At 48.7% G+C, this 17,818-nt stretch overlaps 3 protein-coding genes across 3 annotated transcripts; 1 reads left to right on the plus strand and 2 right to left on the minus strand.

Annotated features, from left to right (window-relative positions):
• Positions 1 to 297: 297 nt before the first annotated feature.
• psmb11a (proteasome 20S subunit beta 11a) lies at positions 298 to 1,608 on the minus strand. Its single transcript, XM_036519492.1, has 3 exons — positions 1,512 to 1,608; positions 966 to 1,427; positions 298 to 764 (listed from the first exon to the last, which is right to left on the minus strand). Exons 1-3 carry the CDS (start codon positions 1,606 to 1,608, stop codon positions 298 to 300), a joined length of 1,026 nt encoding a protein of 341 aa, XP_036375385.1.
• A 2,561-nt stretch (positions 1,609 to 4,169) lies between these two features.
• Positions 4,170 to 10,752, minus strand: LOC118771063 (nucleolar protein 9; the record flags this gene model as incomplete). Its single annotated transcript, XM_036518934.1, has 11 exons — positions 4,170 to 4,403; positions 4,753 to 4,858; positions 5,485 to 5,697; positions 6,120 to 6,239; positions 6,364 to 6,504; positions 6,743 to 6,935; positions 7,645 to 7,786; positions 8,345 to 8,452; positions 8,856 to 9,047; positions 9,898 to 10,134; positions 10,599 to 10,752. Coding segments are annotated over 11 exons (1,761 nt in total), but the record flags the coding sequence as incomplete, so codon positions are not given.
• Positions 10,753 to 12,981: 2,229 nt separating this feature from the next.
• Positions 12,982 to 17,764, plus strand: LOC118771485 (macrophage mannose receptor 1-like). The gene is made up of 5 exons (XM_036519495.1): positions 12,982 to 13,021; positions 14,926 to 14,979; positions 15,663 to 16,046; positions 16,762 to 17,109; positions 17,388 to 17,764. The coding sequence occupies exons 2-5, from the start codon at positions 14,943 to 14,945 to the stop codon at positions 17,762 to 17,764; spliced, it is 1,146 nt and encodes a 381-aa protein (XP_036375388.1). The 5' UTR covers positions 12,982 to 13,021; positions 14,926 to 14,942.
• Positions 17,765 to 17,818: the final 54 nt, after the last annotated feature.

The raw sequence follows: 17,818 nt of genomic DNA on the forward strand, positions 1-17,818 counted from the left end.
GTCTTTCCTTCTGTAAACTCAACCCCAACTCCCTCTCCTCTGACAGCCAACCCCATGAATTCCCTTCCTTCTCCCTCTCTCACATCAACAGTCAAATGTTGATCACTGTACTAAATATCTAAACATATAATACATAAAAAGGTCATAGTACAAAGCAGAAACAATAAAAAAGTAACATGGGGAACACAAGTGGAAAGAGTCATTATACCATTAACAGCCGCAGTCTAAAAAGGCATGTCTTTATATTACTCTTAAAGGATTCAACTGACTTCATGTTAGTGTCCATCGGAAGGGATTCTACTGTCGAGGGACTATACTCCTCCCTTCCCCCTCTCCCTCCTCCCTCTCTCTCTCCTTCCTCCTCTCCTCCACCCTCTCCCTCTCTCGCTCCCTCTCTCTGTAGTACTCCTCCTTCAAGTCCTCCCTCTCCCTGCGCCTCCAGCCGCGGGCGGTGACGTGGTACAGGTCCACGCAGTTTCCGGAGTAGGCGTCGCGGTGGGCGGCGCGGAACACGGCCTCTCTGGCCAGCGAGCAGGCCTCAGCCACGCCTAGCTCCCAGCGCACCCCGCCGTCCAGCACGGAGTAGGCGTATGGGGAGCCGGAGCCCACGGAGAAGAGTTCCCCCTGCAGGCGGGTCCCATCACTGCACACGTAGTACAGCCTGGGTCCCGAGCCCGCTCCTCCTCCGGTCTGGGACGCGGTTCTGTCCCGGCCGGCTGAGACGGGTGCCCTCCTTTCAGCACTGCATTTCTGCTCCTGTCTGTCTACCCGAGCCCTCGGTTTCGTCCATCTCCTCCCGGTTGCCGCTGAAGAAGTACCACCGCCGAGCTGTTTTGTGACTGTCGGGCGTCGCCCCCCACCCCCCAGGCTGCCCCTGTGTGTCCCTTTCTCTCTGCCTGCCCCGTCTCGTCTCAACGTCTCCCCCCCTCTCTCCTCCCTCCTCCCACCAGCCCCTTCTGCGCCACACCCCCTCCGCTCTCCCTCCAAACTCATCCCTCCGTCCCCCCTCCCCGCCCCGCCCCCCTCGCCCCTGTCCCAGCCGCACAGCATGGCGGCCACGCACACATCGGTGCCCTTGAAGGGGTGCAGCATGTGGGAGAGCAGCTTGGCGGCGCCCCCTGTGGGCAGCCGGCGGCGGTGGCGGAGCTGGTACAGCCGGCACTCGCGGGCCAGCACGCGCTCCCACAGCATGCAGTCTGCAGCGCTGCCCGACGTCGTCACCACCAGGTGCGAGTGCACCGGCAGAACCTTCCGGGCCGCCGGGCAGCAGACCAGCCCCGAGCAGCTGGCGCGGGTGTCGGCCGCCGCCACGATGCCCCCCTGGAACACGAACGCCAGCGTTGTGGTGCCGTGCGACAGGGCGAAGGGCGGGGCCACGGAGCCCTGCCCGTCACGCTCCACCTGCAGAGGATTCTGGGTAAAGAGCTCTGGGACAGGCACATACAAGCTCAGTGGACTTCCTCCGTCACTCCCTGTTGATTGCTGAATGAGCTCACCCCCCTCCCACTCACCAGTGGCGTCTCCCACGGGCATGGAGAGGGAGGCTGGAGTGTTCCATCTGGGATACACAGGGGAGTCCCAGAAACCGCACACATCTTGCAAAGCCATTCTGAACTTTGCAACGATGATATTTAGAGCGTAAAGTGAAACATTAATACCCCTGTCACACCTCTTGCTTGAGATCCATATGGGAAATTTCACAGCTGAATAAAATTAATTCTGAAATGTCTGACAGTCACTCTCTGCCCAATGTACAGAAACTTCTGGATATTCCCAAATCAGCAGATGACAGCAAACTCCCACCTAATCAAGAGATACACAAATGGCACTAACAGTCTGCTAGTTACTCAAAAGAAACACTAACAGTTCTAATAAAGTAACACTACTAATGATAAACTAGTAGGTTAGTAATAAACTAGTAACCTGTAATGACAGAGCTCTGAGCATCGCAGCAGATCCTGAGTGCATTCCAAGGGTGCAGAATCCAAATTCCTCAAAGCAGTTCAGAGTCTAAACGAGGCTAAAACGATTTCACGTTCATCTCAGTACATGCACTTCATAATCATATCTCCTTTACCCTCCCCCTGCCTGCTGCCTGACCAGCAGGAGTGTGTCCGAAGCGGAGGGCTCTCCCCTCTCTGTCCTCTCTCCTGAGAGCCCCGTTCGGAGGGAGAGCTTTTCGCTGTATATATGCGCTCTGTCCTCTCTCCTGAGAGCCCCGTTCGGAGGGAGAGCTTTTCGCTGTATATATGCGCTCTGCAACGCGGTCGCTGCCCAGGTGTTGCTCGGAGGTGAATGTGAAAGTGATGCTGATGTGAAAGCGTGGCGAGGTACAGCTTGAAGCTCCTCTATGCAGCTTTACACACGACTGCATTACACACACTCAGCGCTTATACTAAGTGCGCACACACACACACACACACACACACTCACTCACTCAGTGCATATACCGCACGACCTGATACACACACACACACACACACTCAGTGCATATACCGCACGACCTGATACACACACACACACACACACTCAGTGCATATACCGCACGACCTGATACACACACACACACACACTCAGTGCATATACCGCACGACCTGATACACACACACACACACACTCAGTGCATATACCGCACGACCTGATACACACACACACACACACTCAGTGCATATACCGCACGACCTGATACACACACACACACACACACACACACACACACACACTCTCCTTCCTGTGCTTTTTCACTTTCTCTCCCCCACAGTGCTGCAGCCAGTGTAACCCATGCCTGCCATTACAGGAACCTGATTTAAACCCACTGCACACATCTGAGTGCTGGGCCTGGCTCTGGGAAAGATTTATCTTATCATTTATCTTAATTATAGCATTCTTCAGCCTGTTAGGCACTCAGCAGAGAAGAACTCCTGTCCAGGAGCTTTTTCTGTTACGTTTGATTAGCAAGGCCATTAACAATGCTTATAATTGTCAACTTCACAGATTCTACAAACCCATTTAAACAGCTGGAATTTAAACTGCACCAGTTACCCATCTCAGTCCATATACCCGCACTGACCCTTACAAGCTCTGAACACGAACCATCTGCTTCAGCACATCCTGACAGATAATTCGGCGTGAGGGAGACGATACTCCAGACGCCAGCGTTAATGAGCGGCAGGTTGTTTCAGGGAAGGGTGAAAAACACCATGTGATTAACCGCTGTCCGGCATGCACCCCCAGCTGCGTGAAAATTTTTGCCCATGGCCAGGTATCTTGGTTGCCAGTCACAACTGAAACGCTGCCTCTGGCCAATGTCGTGACTGGCTTTTAGAGATAATTTTTATTGAAGGGGTGTGTTCTAAAACAGAACATCCAGTCAGACAACACACTTCCTGTTCCCAGCCGGAAGCTCCTGGGCGGAGGACAGAGGGAAGATGTTGATATGTCTGCTCTAAATAGAACGTCTATGGTGGGGCTCCCCTGGACGCTGGAACTCCTGTCTGACCCTGATGCTCCTGAGTGGAAGGTCATATCCTTAAGTATCCTTCCTGTAGTTACACACACAACGGCCTGCGCATGTGACTTTGTCAAGGCTCCACAGTAGTGTGTGGGTGGGTGAGGGTGTGAGTGTTGGTGGCAGCAGTGTAGCATAGCAGTTAAGCATCAGGACTCGTAACCAAAAGGTTACTGGTTCAATTCCCTGCAGGGGCACTGCTGCTGTACCCTTGGGCAAGGTACTCAACCCAGAATTGCCTCAGTAAATATCGAGCTGTATAAATGGATGACATTGTAAAAACCTGTAATCGACGTTAGTCGCTCTGGATAAGAGCATCTGCTAAATGCCTGTAACGTAGCGTAATGAATCCACCCCAGGCTGTGACTTCCGCCACACTGTATGCAGCAGAACACAGGGACAGGAGCTGTGTATCTGTGCCAGCCCATATGCTTCTGCTGTTCACAGAAGGTTCTGGAGCACCCCAAGCCACCGCTGTCTGCAAACAGCGGCGCAGTCTCCTCTGGCTGTAGCCTGTTTACACTGAACACAAACATAAATATTTACCCCGACCAGAGTGAGCATGAGGAAGAGCCCGAGTCCAAAAAATCCCCCTCAGCTTCACAAAGCTGCTCTGGGACGCTGGGAGAAACAAGGGGAAAATGTTCTGGATTTGTTTATTCAAATCTGTAGGAAAAAAAAAAAACAATGCACAGCTGAGAGAGAAAATCCCTGTAACAACCCCCGCTTCTCTCATCCTCTCACTCCAGAATGTCGCTAAACATCTTCCTCTTCTTTGATTGGCCAGTCTGAATTTCCAGCCACTGGCCCCGCCTCTTCAGAAAGTGGGACAGCGCCAATTTCCCCCAAACATGGCGAGCGAACTGATCCGACCTCAGCACCGATTCGCTAGGAGCTGCGAGTGGACAAAGGGGGAGAGAGAGAAGGAAGGAAGGTGAGAGAGGCATGGAGAGCTTATAGAAAGCATATATAAGCACACCCATACAGACTTGGTGACTTGCTACAACAGGATGTCAGCTGGAGGAATAAAATGCAAGCACAGGGAAACGAGTCAGCTCACGGCCTCAGTCCAGCTGCATTCTGGGACCTGAGCATTTCGACCGCAACAGAAACACGGTCATCCCACAGTTTTGACCATGACCTGATCATTGTTAACTGCAGATGATTAATCAGAGGTACATGCGTCACCCCATCCGCGTCATGAGGATGTGTGATGAATGTGAGGGCAATGGTCATCTCCTCACCCAGCTCCTGGGCAAGGCCTTGCTTCTGACTCACGGTGGCGCTGTTCCACACCGCCTCCAAAACACGACTGCCAAACCGCGAACAGGCAAGCTGGACGTACTGGCCCTGGAGAGAGAGAAAGCAGGAACGAGGGGAGGAAGGAAAGGAGGGAAAGGAGAGGCAGGAGAGAGAGAGAGGGAGAGAGAGGGAGAGAGAGAGAGAGGGAGAGAGAGGGAGAGAGAGGGAGAGAGAGGGGGGAGAGGGAGGGAGAGAGAGAGAAAGAGAGAGAGAGAGAGAGAGAGAGAGAGAGAGAGGGAGAGAGAGGGAGAGAGAGAGGGGCGGGAGGTGTGAGAGAGAGAGAGAGAGGGAGAGAGAGAGGGGCGGGAAGTGTGAGAGAGAGAGAGAGAGAGGGAGAGAGAGAGAAAGAGAGAGAAGAAGAGAGAGAGAGGAAGAGAGGGAGGGAGGGAGGGAGGGAGGGAGGGAGAGAGGGGGAGAGAGAGAGAGAGGAAGAGAGAGAAAGCGGGTGTTACAGTAAGAATCCAAAGACATTTGACTGCAGATAAAAAACACAAACAGTACGAGCCCTTTGTGTGAGAGAAGTGTGTGACTACATCAGCGTGAGGCTGTGAGGAGAGAGAGTGTGCGTGTGCGTGTAGAGAGTGTGTATAAATGCTACCAAGCTGTGTGAACCGACTCTGTTGACATTAAGTCATGCAACCCCCCCCCATCTCAACCCCTCCCCTCCCCCTCACCTCCAGCCTCCTCAGGATCTTGCCCCTCCCCTTGTCACTCGCAGACATCAGCAGAGCCTGCAGCACGTGGCTCCCTGATTGGTCGGTTCCCAGGGTCAGGAGGTCAGCGGGGCGGAGCTGGCGCAGGCTGTTGAGCAGCAGGGTGCGGTCCTTGAACTTGGCCAGCGACTGGACGAGACGAGAGCCGTGGTAGCAGATAGAAGACAGGGGGCGCTAGAGTGGGGCAAGCGAAGGCAGAGCATTAACAGTCAGCAGAGCAGATTAACGCTGCACAGCCCACAGGGGCCAGTCGGAGGACAGGCGAAGGCCAGTCAGATTCAGCAAAGATGTTCCATAACATTACATTACTGTCATTTGGAAGATGCTCTTCTCCAGAGTGATTTACACAGTTCATCTAACTAAAGGAGCATGAAAAGTTGCTCAAACAGGACACCACGGACCGCACGTGAACAAGCGTCAGCACCAAACACGGTGCTGACATCACAAATGCGTGCCCAGATTGACATGTGAGTGCAAAGCCATATATCCACCTTAAATATAACGCAAACACATACCACACACAGGCAAGTAAACTTCCACATGCCCAATAACATAAAACCGAAGGCAAACTTTTGCTAAGCACCAAAGACACTGACCTGTGCCTCTCCGTCGCCCCCTGCAGTCTGATCACCGTAGTACACCTCATGTGTGAGCAGAGAAAGGAAGAGGGGAAGGCAGGAGGTTTGGAGGGAAGGGGGGTCAGCACAGTGGAAGGCCTGGGGGGGGGGGCAGAGAGGGTCAGTCAACACCTTAAATTACACCTTAAACCGCCTCCCCCCAGTGCTCCTCCACGGTGAGAAGGACACGGTTCGGCAGCAAGCCGCAGTGAGTCAGCCACACCTGCAGGAGGCACTGCAGCAGCTGGCCTTGCTTCTCCTCCCACTCTGCACAGCTCTCCGCCAGCTGGACGATCACACCCATGTGACCCGCTGCCAATACGGCCTCCAGGCCCTCAATAAGCTCCTCGAACACCTTCAGGAACTGAGAGAGAGAGAAACAGTGAGGCCTCTAACCTTCCACGCTCCTGGAATCACGCTCATGAACCAATCACAGAGGGTTAGCTTCCCCCTGTCGAGGATGACTGTTCCTCAGGGCAGTACAGTATCTGCCCCCCAATAAAACCCAGGAGCAAGAGAAGGGCAAAGGTTGAGGGAGGGCAAGAGGGAAACGGCCAGAGGAAAAAAAAAAAAAAACACAGGAGAGGGACCAAAAAGCGTACAAGCTTGTAACTGGTGGAAGCCGCTGTCAGTCTCTGCACGGGGAAGTTGGCGATTGGATGGAGCGCAAGTGTGACCAGCTGACCCTGGAGGTGGTTCTTGTAGAGGTCACGCAGCAGGGCTTTGTGGGATGCCTGGAGGACTGTCTCAATGAGCCTGCTAGAGGCCTGGTCCTTCAGAAACACCAGGAGCGGGCTGAGGCAGAGAGGAACACAGCACACATCCATTTAATCACCATATACACGTTTAATCACCATATACACGTTCAGTCATCACACACCTACTTAATTACCACATGCCCTCTTTATATTCATATTCTCACTTCATCACCATAAGCAAATTTAATCACACTGCACCCATTTCATAATCACACTCATCTAATTACCATATACACACTTAATCATTTCACATCGAAGCAATTATCATACAGCGTCCTCCGTATTTCCAAGCACATCTGATTAAATGAGATCAAAAATCACTACATAACAGAGCCGATGTTCATATCGGATCATATTTTCCAAGTTCAGCTTCAATCTTAGGTGCATACAGTATGCTATGCTACACAGTCAAATTGTTCACAAATATTGAATGAATTTCCATCCTAAAAACAAAGTGAAGAGATCAGAGGGGAAAATCTCATCACCACACACTGGGGTATCCACACGTAGGCACAAATCATTAATAAATCACGACACACTTTATTATCGTGCATATTCATATTATAATATTATATGCATCATATTATCATATACATGCATACATATTTAATAAATGAATCAATACATTGTCCCTATAGGGTTCAGTCATTAATTAAAATACTCATTAGTGTATAGTGCAGCATATTCAGTGCCCTGAGAGCGAGATACTTTATACTGTTATTGTAAAATAAAGCAGTTACACTGACCTGACACCGGGAGCAGCACTGAGAGACGTCAGGTATCCCACGATGCCCTTGGTCAGCCGTTTGCACAGCTTTGGCCTCTTCCTGTGGCACACTGTCAGCATGGTCTGCAGCACTGTGCTGGCCCCTGCGTCCGTCACACACGCTGGGAGACACAGGCAACCACTCGCTTTCATTTTACTCTACAAAGGTATGCACATATGTACGCCTGTGTCCGTGTGTGTGTGTGTGTGTGTGTGTGTGTGTGTGTGTGAGCCCGTGTGTGTGTGTGTGTGTGTGTGTGTGTGTGTGTGAGTGTGAGTGTGTCCGTGAGTGTGTGTGTCCGTGTGTGTGTGTGTAGAAATATGTATGATGCTCACTGTCCTTAGTTTTAATTTTTCACTGTACCGTTTCAGTTCTTACAAATGCTTTGGCGATACAGATCTTTAGCATGCCAATAAAGCAAGCTTAAGTGAGATGAACAGATGTGGGGGGCAAGAAGAAAGAGAGAGAGAGAGAAAGGGGGAAGAGAGACAGGGGAGAGAGAGAGAGAGAAAGGGGGAAGAGAGACAGGGGAGAGGGAGAGAGAGAAAAATGTGGAGGAAGAGGAGGATTACTGTGTATATTAGTCTCTGAAGCAGATGCATATGCAGAATGCCAACACAAGGATAAGCTGCTCTTAGGGCACACAACCCAGGGGTGAGGGGTCAGGGGTCAGACTTACTGCTGACGTTCTCAATCAGAGCCAGAGCCAGTCTCCTCAGGACAGGTCCGAAGGAGGGGGGCGCCTCAAAATCTGTCAGGACAGCGCTGGACTTTCGCTCCTTCCCCCCTAAACCAACACACAGTCAGAGAAGAGCATTTATACCAGACACACACACACAGTCAGAGAAGAGCATTTATACCAGAGACACACACAGTCAGAGAAGAGCATTTATACCAGACACACACACAGTCAGAGAAGAGCATTTATACCAGACACACACACACAGTCAGAGAAGAGCATTTATAACAGACACACAGTCAGAGAAGAGCATTTACACCAGACACACACACAGTCAGAGAAGAGCATTTATACCAGACACACACACACACACACAGTCAGAGAAGAGCGAGTGAGTGTGTGTGTGTGTGTGTGTGTGCGCGTGTGAGTGAGTGTGCATGCGTGTGAGTGAGTGTGCGTGTGAGTGAGTGCGCATGCGTGTGAGTGAGTGTGTGTGTGTTTGTGAGAGTACCTGCTTGTGTCTGGGATCGGGCGGGGCCAATGCAGCCCCCCAGTGTGTGAATGAGGGTGCGCACTACGTGTGATCCGTGTGTGTGTCTGATGAACTCCGCCGCCTTCTCCGTCACCACCCCCGAAAGGCACAGAACCTGGGCCTCCAGCGTCCCACAATCCCCTGCTTCTGAGGAATCCTCCAGGTGGTGCTCTAGGAAACACAGACATGCATGATTCTATGACAATCTGTGTACTCAAACACTCAACATTCACCTCTATCGCCTGAGTTTCTGTGCAGTGTCTCCTTCCCTCAGTACAGCTTCCTCCCTCTCTCTCTCTCTCTCTCTCTCTCTCTCTCCTTCAGTACGGCTTCCTCCCTCCCTCTCTCTCTCTCCTTCAGTACAGCTTCCTCCCTCCCTCTCTCTCTCTCCTTCAGTACAGCTTCCTCCCTCCCTCTCTCTCTCTCCTTCAGTACAGCTTCCTCCCTCTCTCTCTCCCTCTCTCCTTCAGTACAGCTTCCTCCCTCTCTCTCCTTCAGTACAGCTTCCTCTCTCTCCCTCTCTCTCTCTCCTTCAGTACAGCTTCCTCCCTCTCTCTCTCTCTCCTTCAGTACAGCTTTCTCTCTCTCTCTCTCTCTCTCCTTCAGTACAGCTTCCTCTCTCTCTCTCTCTCTCTCTCTCTCTTTCTCTCTCTCTCCTTCAGTACAGCTTCCTCCCTCTCTCTCTCTCTCCTTCAGTACAGCTTCCTCTCTCTCTCTCTCCCTCTCTCCTTCAGTACAGCTTCCTCCCTCCCTCTCTCTCTCTCCTTCAGTACAGCTTCCTCCCTCTCTCTCTCTCTCCTTCAGTACAGCTTCCTCTCTCTCTCTCTCTCTCTCTCTCCTTCAGTACAGCTTCCTCCCTCCCTCTCTTTCTCTCTCTCTCAGTACAGCTTTCTGCTGGCTCTGACTGACAGACAGCTTTGACTCTGTAACTCAGTATTACAGTCATGTTCATGCTGCATAGTTGCTTAAACTTTTCTGGTCTGTATGCATCAGCACTGTCTCCTGGTCTCACCTGTCTCACCTGTCCACCTGGACATCTGTCTCAGAGCAGACTCCATCACATGACCCCCGCACCGGTCACAGGACACGGCCTGGAACTCCGCCCCGGAGGCTCCGCCCAGCTCGGCCAACACCCCGCCGACCTGGGCGGGGCTGGCCAATGGGAGCAGCCGCTGCAGGGTCACGCTGCCGGTCACGTCGGTGGCCACGAGAAAGGCCCGCCCCCTCACCTCAGAGAGGACGTTCTCCACAAACAGAGCTGTGGGGGGAGGGACACACACAGGTCACCCCAAGAACACAGACACAGCGTCATTCCAGCCGACACAGAAAGAGGAACAATCCATCTCAACTCCTCAATGACCCCTTCACCCCCCCGCCCCCCCCCCCCCAAAACCTTACCCTCTGCCCTCCAGTGAACTCTCTACCTTTGGTCAGTTTTTCTGCAAGAAAGCAGTTAGAAACTGCCAGATAAAAGGGTCTCATATCAATTTTGAATGAATTTTTCTTTCATTAAACTCATAACACCCTGATCTCCTCTGACTTTGTAATGTCTTGTTCAGATTATATTTTTCTTCTTGTAGCCACCATTATCATTCTCTCAAGAAGGCTATAGTTCTGTAATGTATTCTTTCACCTACGCTATCTGTCCATTTCCCACTGCATCTCACCTTCCTCAGTTTCTCTCTTCCTTCTTCCCCCTTCCCCGATCTTTCTCCATCTCACCTTTCTCCTCGTCCTCGGCGAAGTCCTCTCCCAGTCTCTCGCTGACTCTGCGGAAGTAGCCCACACTCATAGCGTCCAGTCGTTTCTTCACACCTCCTCCATCGCCTCCTCCTCCTCCTCCTCCTCCCCTCTCCTCCTCTCCATGTCTCTGTCTCCTCTTACCGGCCTCCTTCCAGGGCCTCTGCCTCCTCTCCTCCGTTCTTTCCTTCATTCTCCCTCCTTTCGTGGTTTGCGATGCCTTTTCCGTCATACGCAGCCTCTCTTCTCAAACTTTTTTCCCCCTCCGTTCCCACTGCCGTTCCTTTCTAAAGGAAACAGACTCATCTTCAGCTTGACAATAATGCAAGGAAACCGCAAACAGTCAAGGAAATTCCCCCAAAGCACTTCATACTTCAAATCTGTTGCGTCGTTGTGTCTGCACATCAAAACTGAAATCCATTCAGCAGAACAATGCGTTTATTTGCTTGTTATGTAGTCTGTCTAGCTCGCTGCAGTATCGTTACTGTCTACGTCAGTTATACAAAATGCATGGTCTCGGCGCTGTTTAGGTACAATATGCCCGGTCAAATCGTCACTTTGCGAATGAATGGCTTACCTTCCATCTCAATGTGGACACACTACTAGTGACATGTCCCCTACTCACATGCTTTAGCTGAATGCTACACAGCTAGCATAGCTACCGATCCTACAGAGCTAGCTGAGAAGCTATGTAGCAACCTTTCTGTAAAAGACACATTTCAGATTTGCTGTTTTCTAACAATATTTTGTAACCACAAAACGAACAACCAGACAGAAGGGAAAATAATACTAAAACGCTCCTAGACAGCAATAAAACTACTCTTCGTACTCACATGTGTACAGTAGATTTCGAGACGCACTGGTGACGTATTGACCGGGCGACGCGACAATTATACGTCAATGCGACGTTTACTCCGTGCATCAAGCGTGTAATGTAATGAGTTGCATTTGAGAAGTGTGTGTGTATGTGTGTGGGCACGTGTGTCTGTGTGTGTGTGTGTACATGTGTGAATGTGTGTTAGGGTAAAGTGGTGTGGGTGGGTATTAGAAGTTTTCTGCCTCTAGTTGTAAATGGGTTGGACTTTAAGCGATCGCAGGTGCGTTTATCGATATATTTCTGATGTTCTTTTCTCCCTCCACCTGGGTGGCCCTGCCCTCCACCTATCACAAGGTGCCAGAGCTTTTTATTTCTAACAGAAAATCATGCGCAAAGACTTTAGTCAAAGACAAATGAATGTGTCAAAGACAAAATTAATTAAAAAAATATTTTAAAAAATTTAAAAAATTCATGTGTCAAGATATCTTGGATGTGTGGGAACAATAAAAGGAACTGAGAAGCACATTAAAATGGCCTGGCTCCACCTTAATACTATTTTCTTCATGCGAGATACAGTCTGAAGAGGTGGGTTTTCAGTCTGTGTTGGAAGATGGCCAGTGATTCCATTGTCCAAAGCTCTGTGGGGAGTTCATTCCAACCACTGGTTAACCAGTACGGACAGATATTGTGGCTGAGGGGAGTGACCCTGTTGGAAGGAGACAAACAGTTACTCCGAGATCGCAGAGTGTAGTGATTTGGTTGGTGCATACTGTTTGGACTGATTGGAGGTATAAGGGGACTGTCCCATTCACTGTCCTGTATGCCAGCGCCAAGGTTTTGAACTTGATGCGAGTGATACCAGGAAGCCAGTGAAGTGGGGTGAGGAGGGGTGTGACTAAATTTAGGGAGGTTGTAGACAAGTCATGCAGCTGCATTCTGGATTAGCTGCAGGGGTGGAACAGGCAGGAAGACAAGCAAGGAGGGATTTACAGTAGTCCAGGCTTGAGAGGACCAGGGCCTGACTGCGTAAAATACGCAGTGAGATAGAGGCAGATTCTTTTGGTGCTGTGCAAAAGTCCTTTAAACATATAATACAAACATTTGAATGTACAGTATTTTTATACACTCATTCGATGGAGCAGGCAGGAAGACAAGCAAAGAGTGATTTAAAGTAGTCCGGGCGTGAGAGGACCAGGGCCTGAACTAGGAGCTGCATAGAATACACAGTGAGGTATTCATGTCTGACTCATGGCTGCAACCTGTGAAGAGAACAAGTTGGTTGTGAAATTTTACCCCAACTCAGAGATAAGACTCTTTACACATGTCTTTGTACATCAGGTGATAAGGGTATTGGCATGACAGTGATGTGAGGCGTGTTTATGTTTTATGGAAATGAACTTTAGCGTATGAACCGGGAAAAAGAAATGGATTTGCATTTCTCCTCATGTATAGGGACATCATTTAACCCAGGAAATGTAGAGGATTTATGTAGCAGAGCAGAGCATCGTCAGAGACAGACTGAGAGAAAGAGGCAGAGAGAGGTGCACACTGACATCATTCAGTCGCTCTCAGCCAGAGGGATCTTCAGGTCAGTCCCCCTTTACATTTTATCATATATAATTAATATATAATTATCATACGCATTCAATTTAGTCTCTCATTGTCTGAGCTCAACTTTATGGATTAATGAACAGAACTTAGCTGAGGGCAAAAGTACATATTTGTGGCTCCTTTCTGGAATGATTTTTTTTTTCCCCAAATTTACCACTCTTTTTAAATTGCTTTATTACTAGGCTCATTATGAGCCCTATATTACAATATATTTTATGAGTCTAGTGTGAACAGTGTTTTCAGTCTGTATGAACATGGCGATTTTAATGTGATCCTCTTTGTGTGTTAAAATAACTTTTGGAGAAAGAGCAAGATGCAAAATTCACCTGCAAGTTAAGGGTTTACAGGAGTGCATGCAGACGCTGCGATCCATCAGCTCTTTTTCTAAGGATCCTTCTCCAGAGGGCTGCTCTGATCAGGTGTAGTAAGTGGACAGTTGACGAGCGGAGTGTTCTCTTCTAAAATCATGCGGAGTCCACAGAATGCTCAAGTTCAAAGACTAATCCCCCACACAAAATGAAAAGTTCATTTAAAAAGATCTGTATTGGGATTGATTTTTGGTGTCCAGTAATACAGTACTGCTTTCCAGTGTCCTCATTTGCTTATGATTTAAATTGCTGGGTTTTGTGCTAATTTGAATAGGTATTTCTTACACTGATCTGATATGGCTGAATGGCTGGGTTGTCCAGTCTGATGGTTTCCTTCTTGTCCGCTCTTAACCGCACTGCCTTACTGGAATTATTAGTCTCTGTGTAGAGAAGCTGGCCGATACTTCTCCAGCAAGGCCGAAAGGGCAAAAGTTTAAAAACAAACAATAACTTATCTTAAAGCCAGACAACAAACCAAAGGAAACCAGCCCACACAAACCACAGCAGGGACAAAGTGAGCCTACCCTGCTCCTCAGCCACACCTGTATTAAATCACCTTTCAATCAGCAAGGTGTGGCTCATTATCCAATAAGCTGGGTCCCTTACAAATGAACACAGGTGCAAACAATTACGTGATTAACAATTAATTAGGTTCAGGGGAGAGGTGGTGAAGGCCTTCTCCTTCACACTCTGATTGTACTCCATGCATTATCTCTCAGCCAAGTTGATGCTGGACTGGGACCTCCTGCCATTGCCATTATGGTGGCTCAGAGCATGCTCTTACACAGAGTGACGTACACTGCATACTGTCTTAACAGGCTATCCATTTATACAGCTGAATCTTTAGGAATTCAGGTGAAAAACCCTACCCAAGGGTTTAACGTCAGTGACCCACCAGAGACTCGAACCCAGAACTGGGTTACAAGCCCTCTTCCTTAACCCAGCATTGCATTTGCTAGCATGGTCATGGCGGTCGAGGTTTTAGTAAGAGTTGGGGGTCAATTTGCTCTCATATCAGTCAGCTCGACTCGTTAATTGAAATTCAGCTCATCGTTTGAAAACTCTTCACAGAAATGACGGATGATATTCTATTCATGAATTCAGTTTTGATTCTCTGAATTGACTCAATTGAAATGGAGTTGACTCCAACTCTGTCTTGAATCACCATTTTTAATTTTCATTTTACAGTTTGGCAGCCAGAAGATTCACCCATTCGGGGTATTACTGTGTGAGTGTGGAAAATGGTGATTTTACTGCCACATGCTCAAGATATCTTGCAGTGGTTTCAGGATTTGCTGAAACAAAAAAAAAATTACTCAGTATGTATGGGCAAAGCATTCAAATGATCAGGGACCATACCAGCCATGATTTACCTTAGGGAATATCATACTGAAGACAAACTACTTTTTACACTTGTGTGTGTGTGTGTGTGTATGCGTGTGTGTTACACTGGTAAAATTAGAACAATTACAATCGGTTAAATTAGGTTGTGTGTTTCTGTGTGTTTCTGTAGGTTGACAGTCCGCAGTCATGAAGCAGAATGTGTTTCTCCTCCTGCTGATCCCAGGTCAGTGCTTACTGTGTGTTACTCCTGACCATACAATAACATTACAGTGAAAGAGAAAAGGCAGTACACTCTGCTTATGAGAAACACGCCAGTCCAGGATGATGTGCTCCTTATAAGCGGCTGATTCTTAAAAACAGAATTACTAATAAATGGATAAGAAGGACATGAATGCTTTTAACACCGTTTGCCCCTACTTATTCTCTTCTTTATAAAATCTCTACAATTCAATCACTTAAACATTTAATACAAACGTGTGAACGGCCAGCAGTTTTGTACACTCATCTATTCAATTCAGTAAAGTTCATATAACTCATGCTGATCATTCTGTGACATCATTGTGCCTTTTGCCATTTGTTCTCTGTCTCCTTGGTCTTTTAACTTGTAGGCAGGGTGGACTGTGGAAAACCCAGTTTCTTGCCTGTGTTTCTTTGGCTGGTCATTAAGTCATTATCATTAGACTCAGGAGGCCAGTATTTATCAATGCCAGAATACACCTTTCTTTTTCCAGCATTCATTGACTTTGCTAAAGTGTTCAGCTTGTATTTCTCAAGAGTATTCTCGGTGTAGGTCCTGCTGTGATTAACCCAAGATAAGGGATTCACTGCATTAAAATTTTAAACTGACTGTGTGTGTGTGTGTGTGACTATGTGTATGTACATTTGTGTTTTCTGTGTCTTTCACAGGACTCTGCACACTCTGTTCCTGCCTCTCTCGTCAGTATCACTTTGTGAACGTAATGATGACCTGGGCTGAAGCACAGAGTTACTGCAGACAGAACTACACTGACCTGGCCACCATAGACAGCACAGAGGAAGTGAAGGCTCTGGTGGAAGTTACAGACAGTGAATATAACAGTGCCTGGATTGGCCTGCAGAGGGCAGAGTCAGCCAGCTGGCGGTGGTCTCTGGAAGATACAAGTTTTTACAGTGAGGGCGGGGCTGGGTTTAGGAACTGGGAAAATGAAGAACCAAATGATCCTTCCAAACCATGTGCAGCAATGAAGAATAATAATGGGAAATGGAAAGATGTTCAATGTCAGGAGAACAAGAGCTTCGTCTGCTACGATGGTGAGAACTGCTGCCTGTTTTTATCTCATTACACACAGCAGTGGAGTCAGATTGAGAGAGAACCATTTATGGCAATATGTCTCTTTACTTGCGTGCCTCAGAAAGTTTTTTTTTTATTTCCTTATCAAATTTTCCATCTGTACAGAATGTGCCAGAACAAAGTTAATATTTCTGATCATACTTCAGACATTATACCAGTATAGTCCTACACACACACACGCACACACACACATACACACATACACACACACACACATATTTTTTGTCTCCGGGAAATGCTTCACTGAATGGGCTGGGTTGCTCTTGGTGGTTTGAGTTTATTTTTTTCCTTTCTTGTGTTATTGTTTTTTTGTTTCTCCGGATCACTTTGGCATGGAGTCAGTATGTTTGAGCGTGGCGGCCTGCCGTTGCTGTAAAATGAGGAAAGAAACATGGGAATATAACACTGCAGCTTCCCCTCCAATCAACAGTTCTTAAAGGACACGTGGCTGCGTTTGATTGGCCAGAATGTTTCACCAACTTCCCCACTACGCTCCCAATCTATCGAGAATCACCCTGCAACCTGTCAGGGAAACAGTTTTCACAGCCCTGTGATTGGGGTAACACCAGCAAACTGCCGCGGCCTGCGTTAAACCCCCGAAAATCAGGCCCACGGTGTCCGCCATGACAGTTTATAACCTCAGAGAAGCTGTTATAAGCTGCTTTGTCTTTACAGGTGGAAGCCTCACTCATAAATACTTCCTGATTGAGCAGCAGAGGAATTGGAGCGAGGCACAGGTCTACTGCAGAGAGAGACACACAGACCTGGTCAGTGTGAGGAACCAGGCAGAGAACCAGGAGGTACAGAGGATGACACACAGTCCGCAGCAGGATGTGTGGATCGGCCTGTTCAGAGACCCCTGGAAGTGGTCAGACCAGAGCAAATCTACACTGCGCTTCTGGAACGACGTACAACCAGACAATGCAGAGGGAGACGAGAACTGTGTTGTAATGTGGAAACAACATTCAGGAAGATGGGGTGATGTGAAGTGCGATAAAAGATTCCCTTTCTTCTGCTATGATGGTGAGTCCCTCTCTCTTCCGCTGCTGGAGTCAGCTGATCTGGGCTTGGTTTGGGCCACAGATTCTGGGGTGGAGGAGCCACTGGGAAACTGAACTAGAGAGGTAGAGCTTAGTTTGTCCAAACATCATGTGTGAATCTGTCTCCATAATCACTTGTGATTAAAAAACTGTAAATCTGTGATTTCACCAGAGAAATGTGGGAAAAAAAAAACTTGAGGCAGTAAATTTCATTTTAGTAAGTCTCATTTTTCAACTTTTGACTTCTTCCTGTCTGTGCAGATGAACTGATCCTGGTGCCTGAGAATAAGAGCTGGAATGAAGCCCTGAGCTACTGCAGACAGCACTATGTAGACCTGGTCTCCGTGTCCACAGAGCAGCTCCAGCACTGGGTGGAGAGGAGGGCTCAGGCGGCCTCCACACCCTACGTGTGGCTGGGCCTGCGCTACACCTGCGTCCTGCACTTCTGGTTCTGGGTCAGCGGGGAGGGCGTCTGCTACCAGAACTGGGCCCCGGGGAACAGTACCGGGGAGTGTAGGCACACAGGGGCAATAGAATTTGGAGGGGGGCATCAGTGGGTCAGTCTGCCCGAAACTGAGGAGCTCAACTTCATCTGCAGCAAAAAGCACTGGGGTGAGTCTGGGACAACTGCACCCTAATACACTCTGCAAATCAGTAATACCATAGTAATACACAACTGTATTGTGTATTAA

The sequence above is a fragment of the Megalops cyprinoides genome, chromosome 24 (assembly GCF_013368585.1).
Source record: "Megalops cyprinoides isolate fMegCyp1 chromosome 24, fMegCyp1.pri, whole genome shotgun sequence".
NCBI classification, from domain to species: Eukaryota; Metazoa; Chordata; class Actinopteri; order Elopiformes; family Megalopidae; genus Megalops; species Megalops cyprinoides.

Bases quoted from the DNA above. Each gene is read 5' to 3' on its own strand.
- psmb11a (XM_036519492.1), bottom strand. From the start codon at position 1,608: ATGGCTTTGCAAGATGTGTGCGGTTTCTGGGACTCCCCTGTGTATCCC. The intron at 1,428-1,511 runs GTGAGTGGGAGG...TGCCTGTCCCAG, and splicing joins GCCCGTGGGAGACGCCACTG to AGCTCTTTACCCAGAATCCT. The intron at 765-965 runs GTGGCGCAGAAG...GGGCTCGGGTAG, and splicing joins GGAGGGAGAGCGGAGGGGGT to ACAGACAGGAGCAGAAATGC.
- LOC118771485 (XM_036519495.1), top strand. From the start codon at position 14,943: ATGAAGCAGAATGTGTTTCTCCTCCTGCTGATCCCAG. The intron at 14,980-15,662 runs GTCAGTGCTTAC...TGTCTTTCACAG, and splicing joins TCTCCTCCTGCTGATCCCAG to GACTCTGCACACTCTGTTCC. The intron at 16,047-16,761 runs GTGAGAACTGCT...TTGTCTTTACAG, and splicing joins GAGCTTCGTCTGCTACGATG to GTGGAAGCCTCACTCATAAA.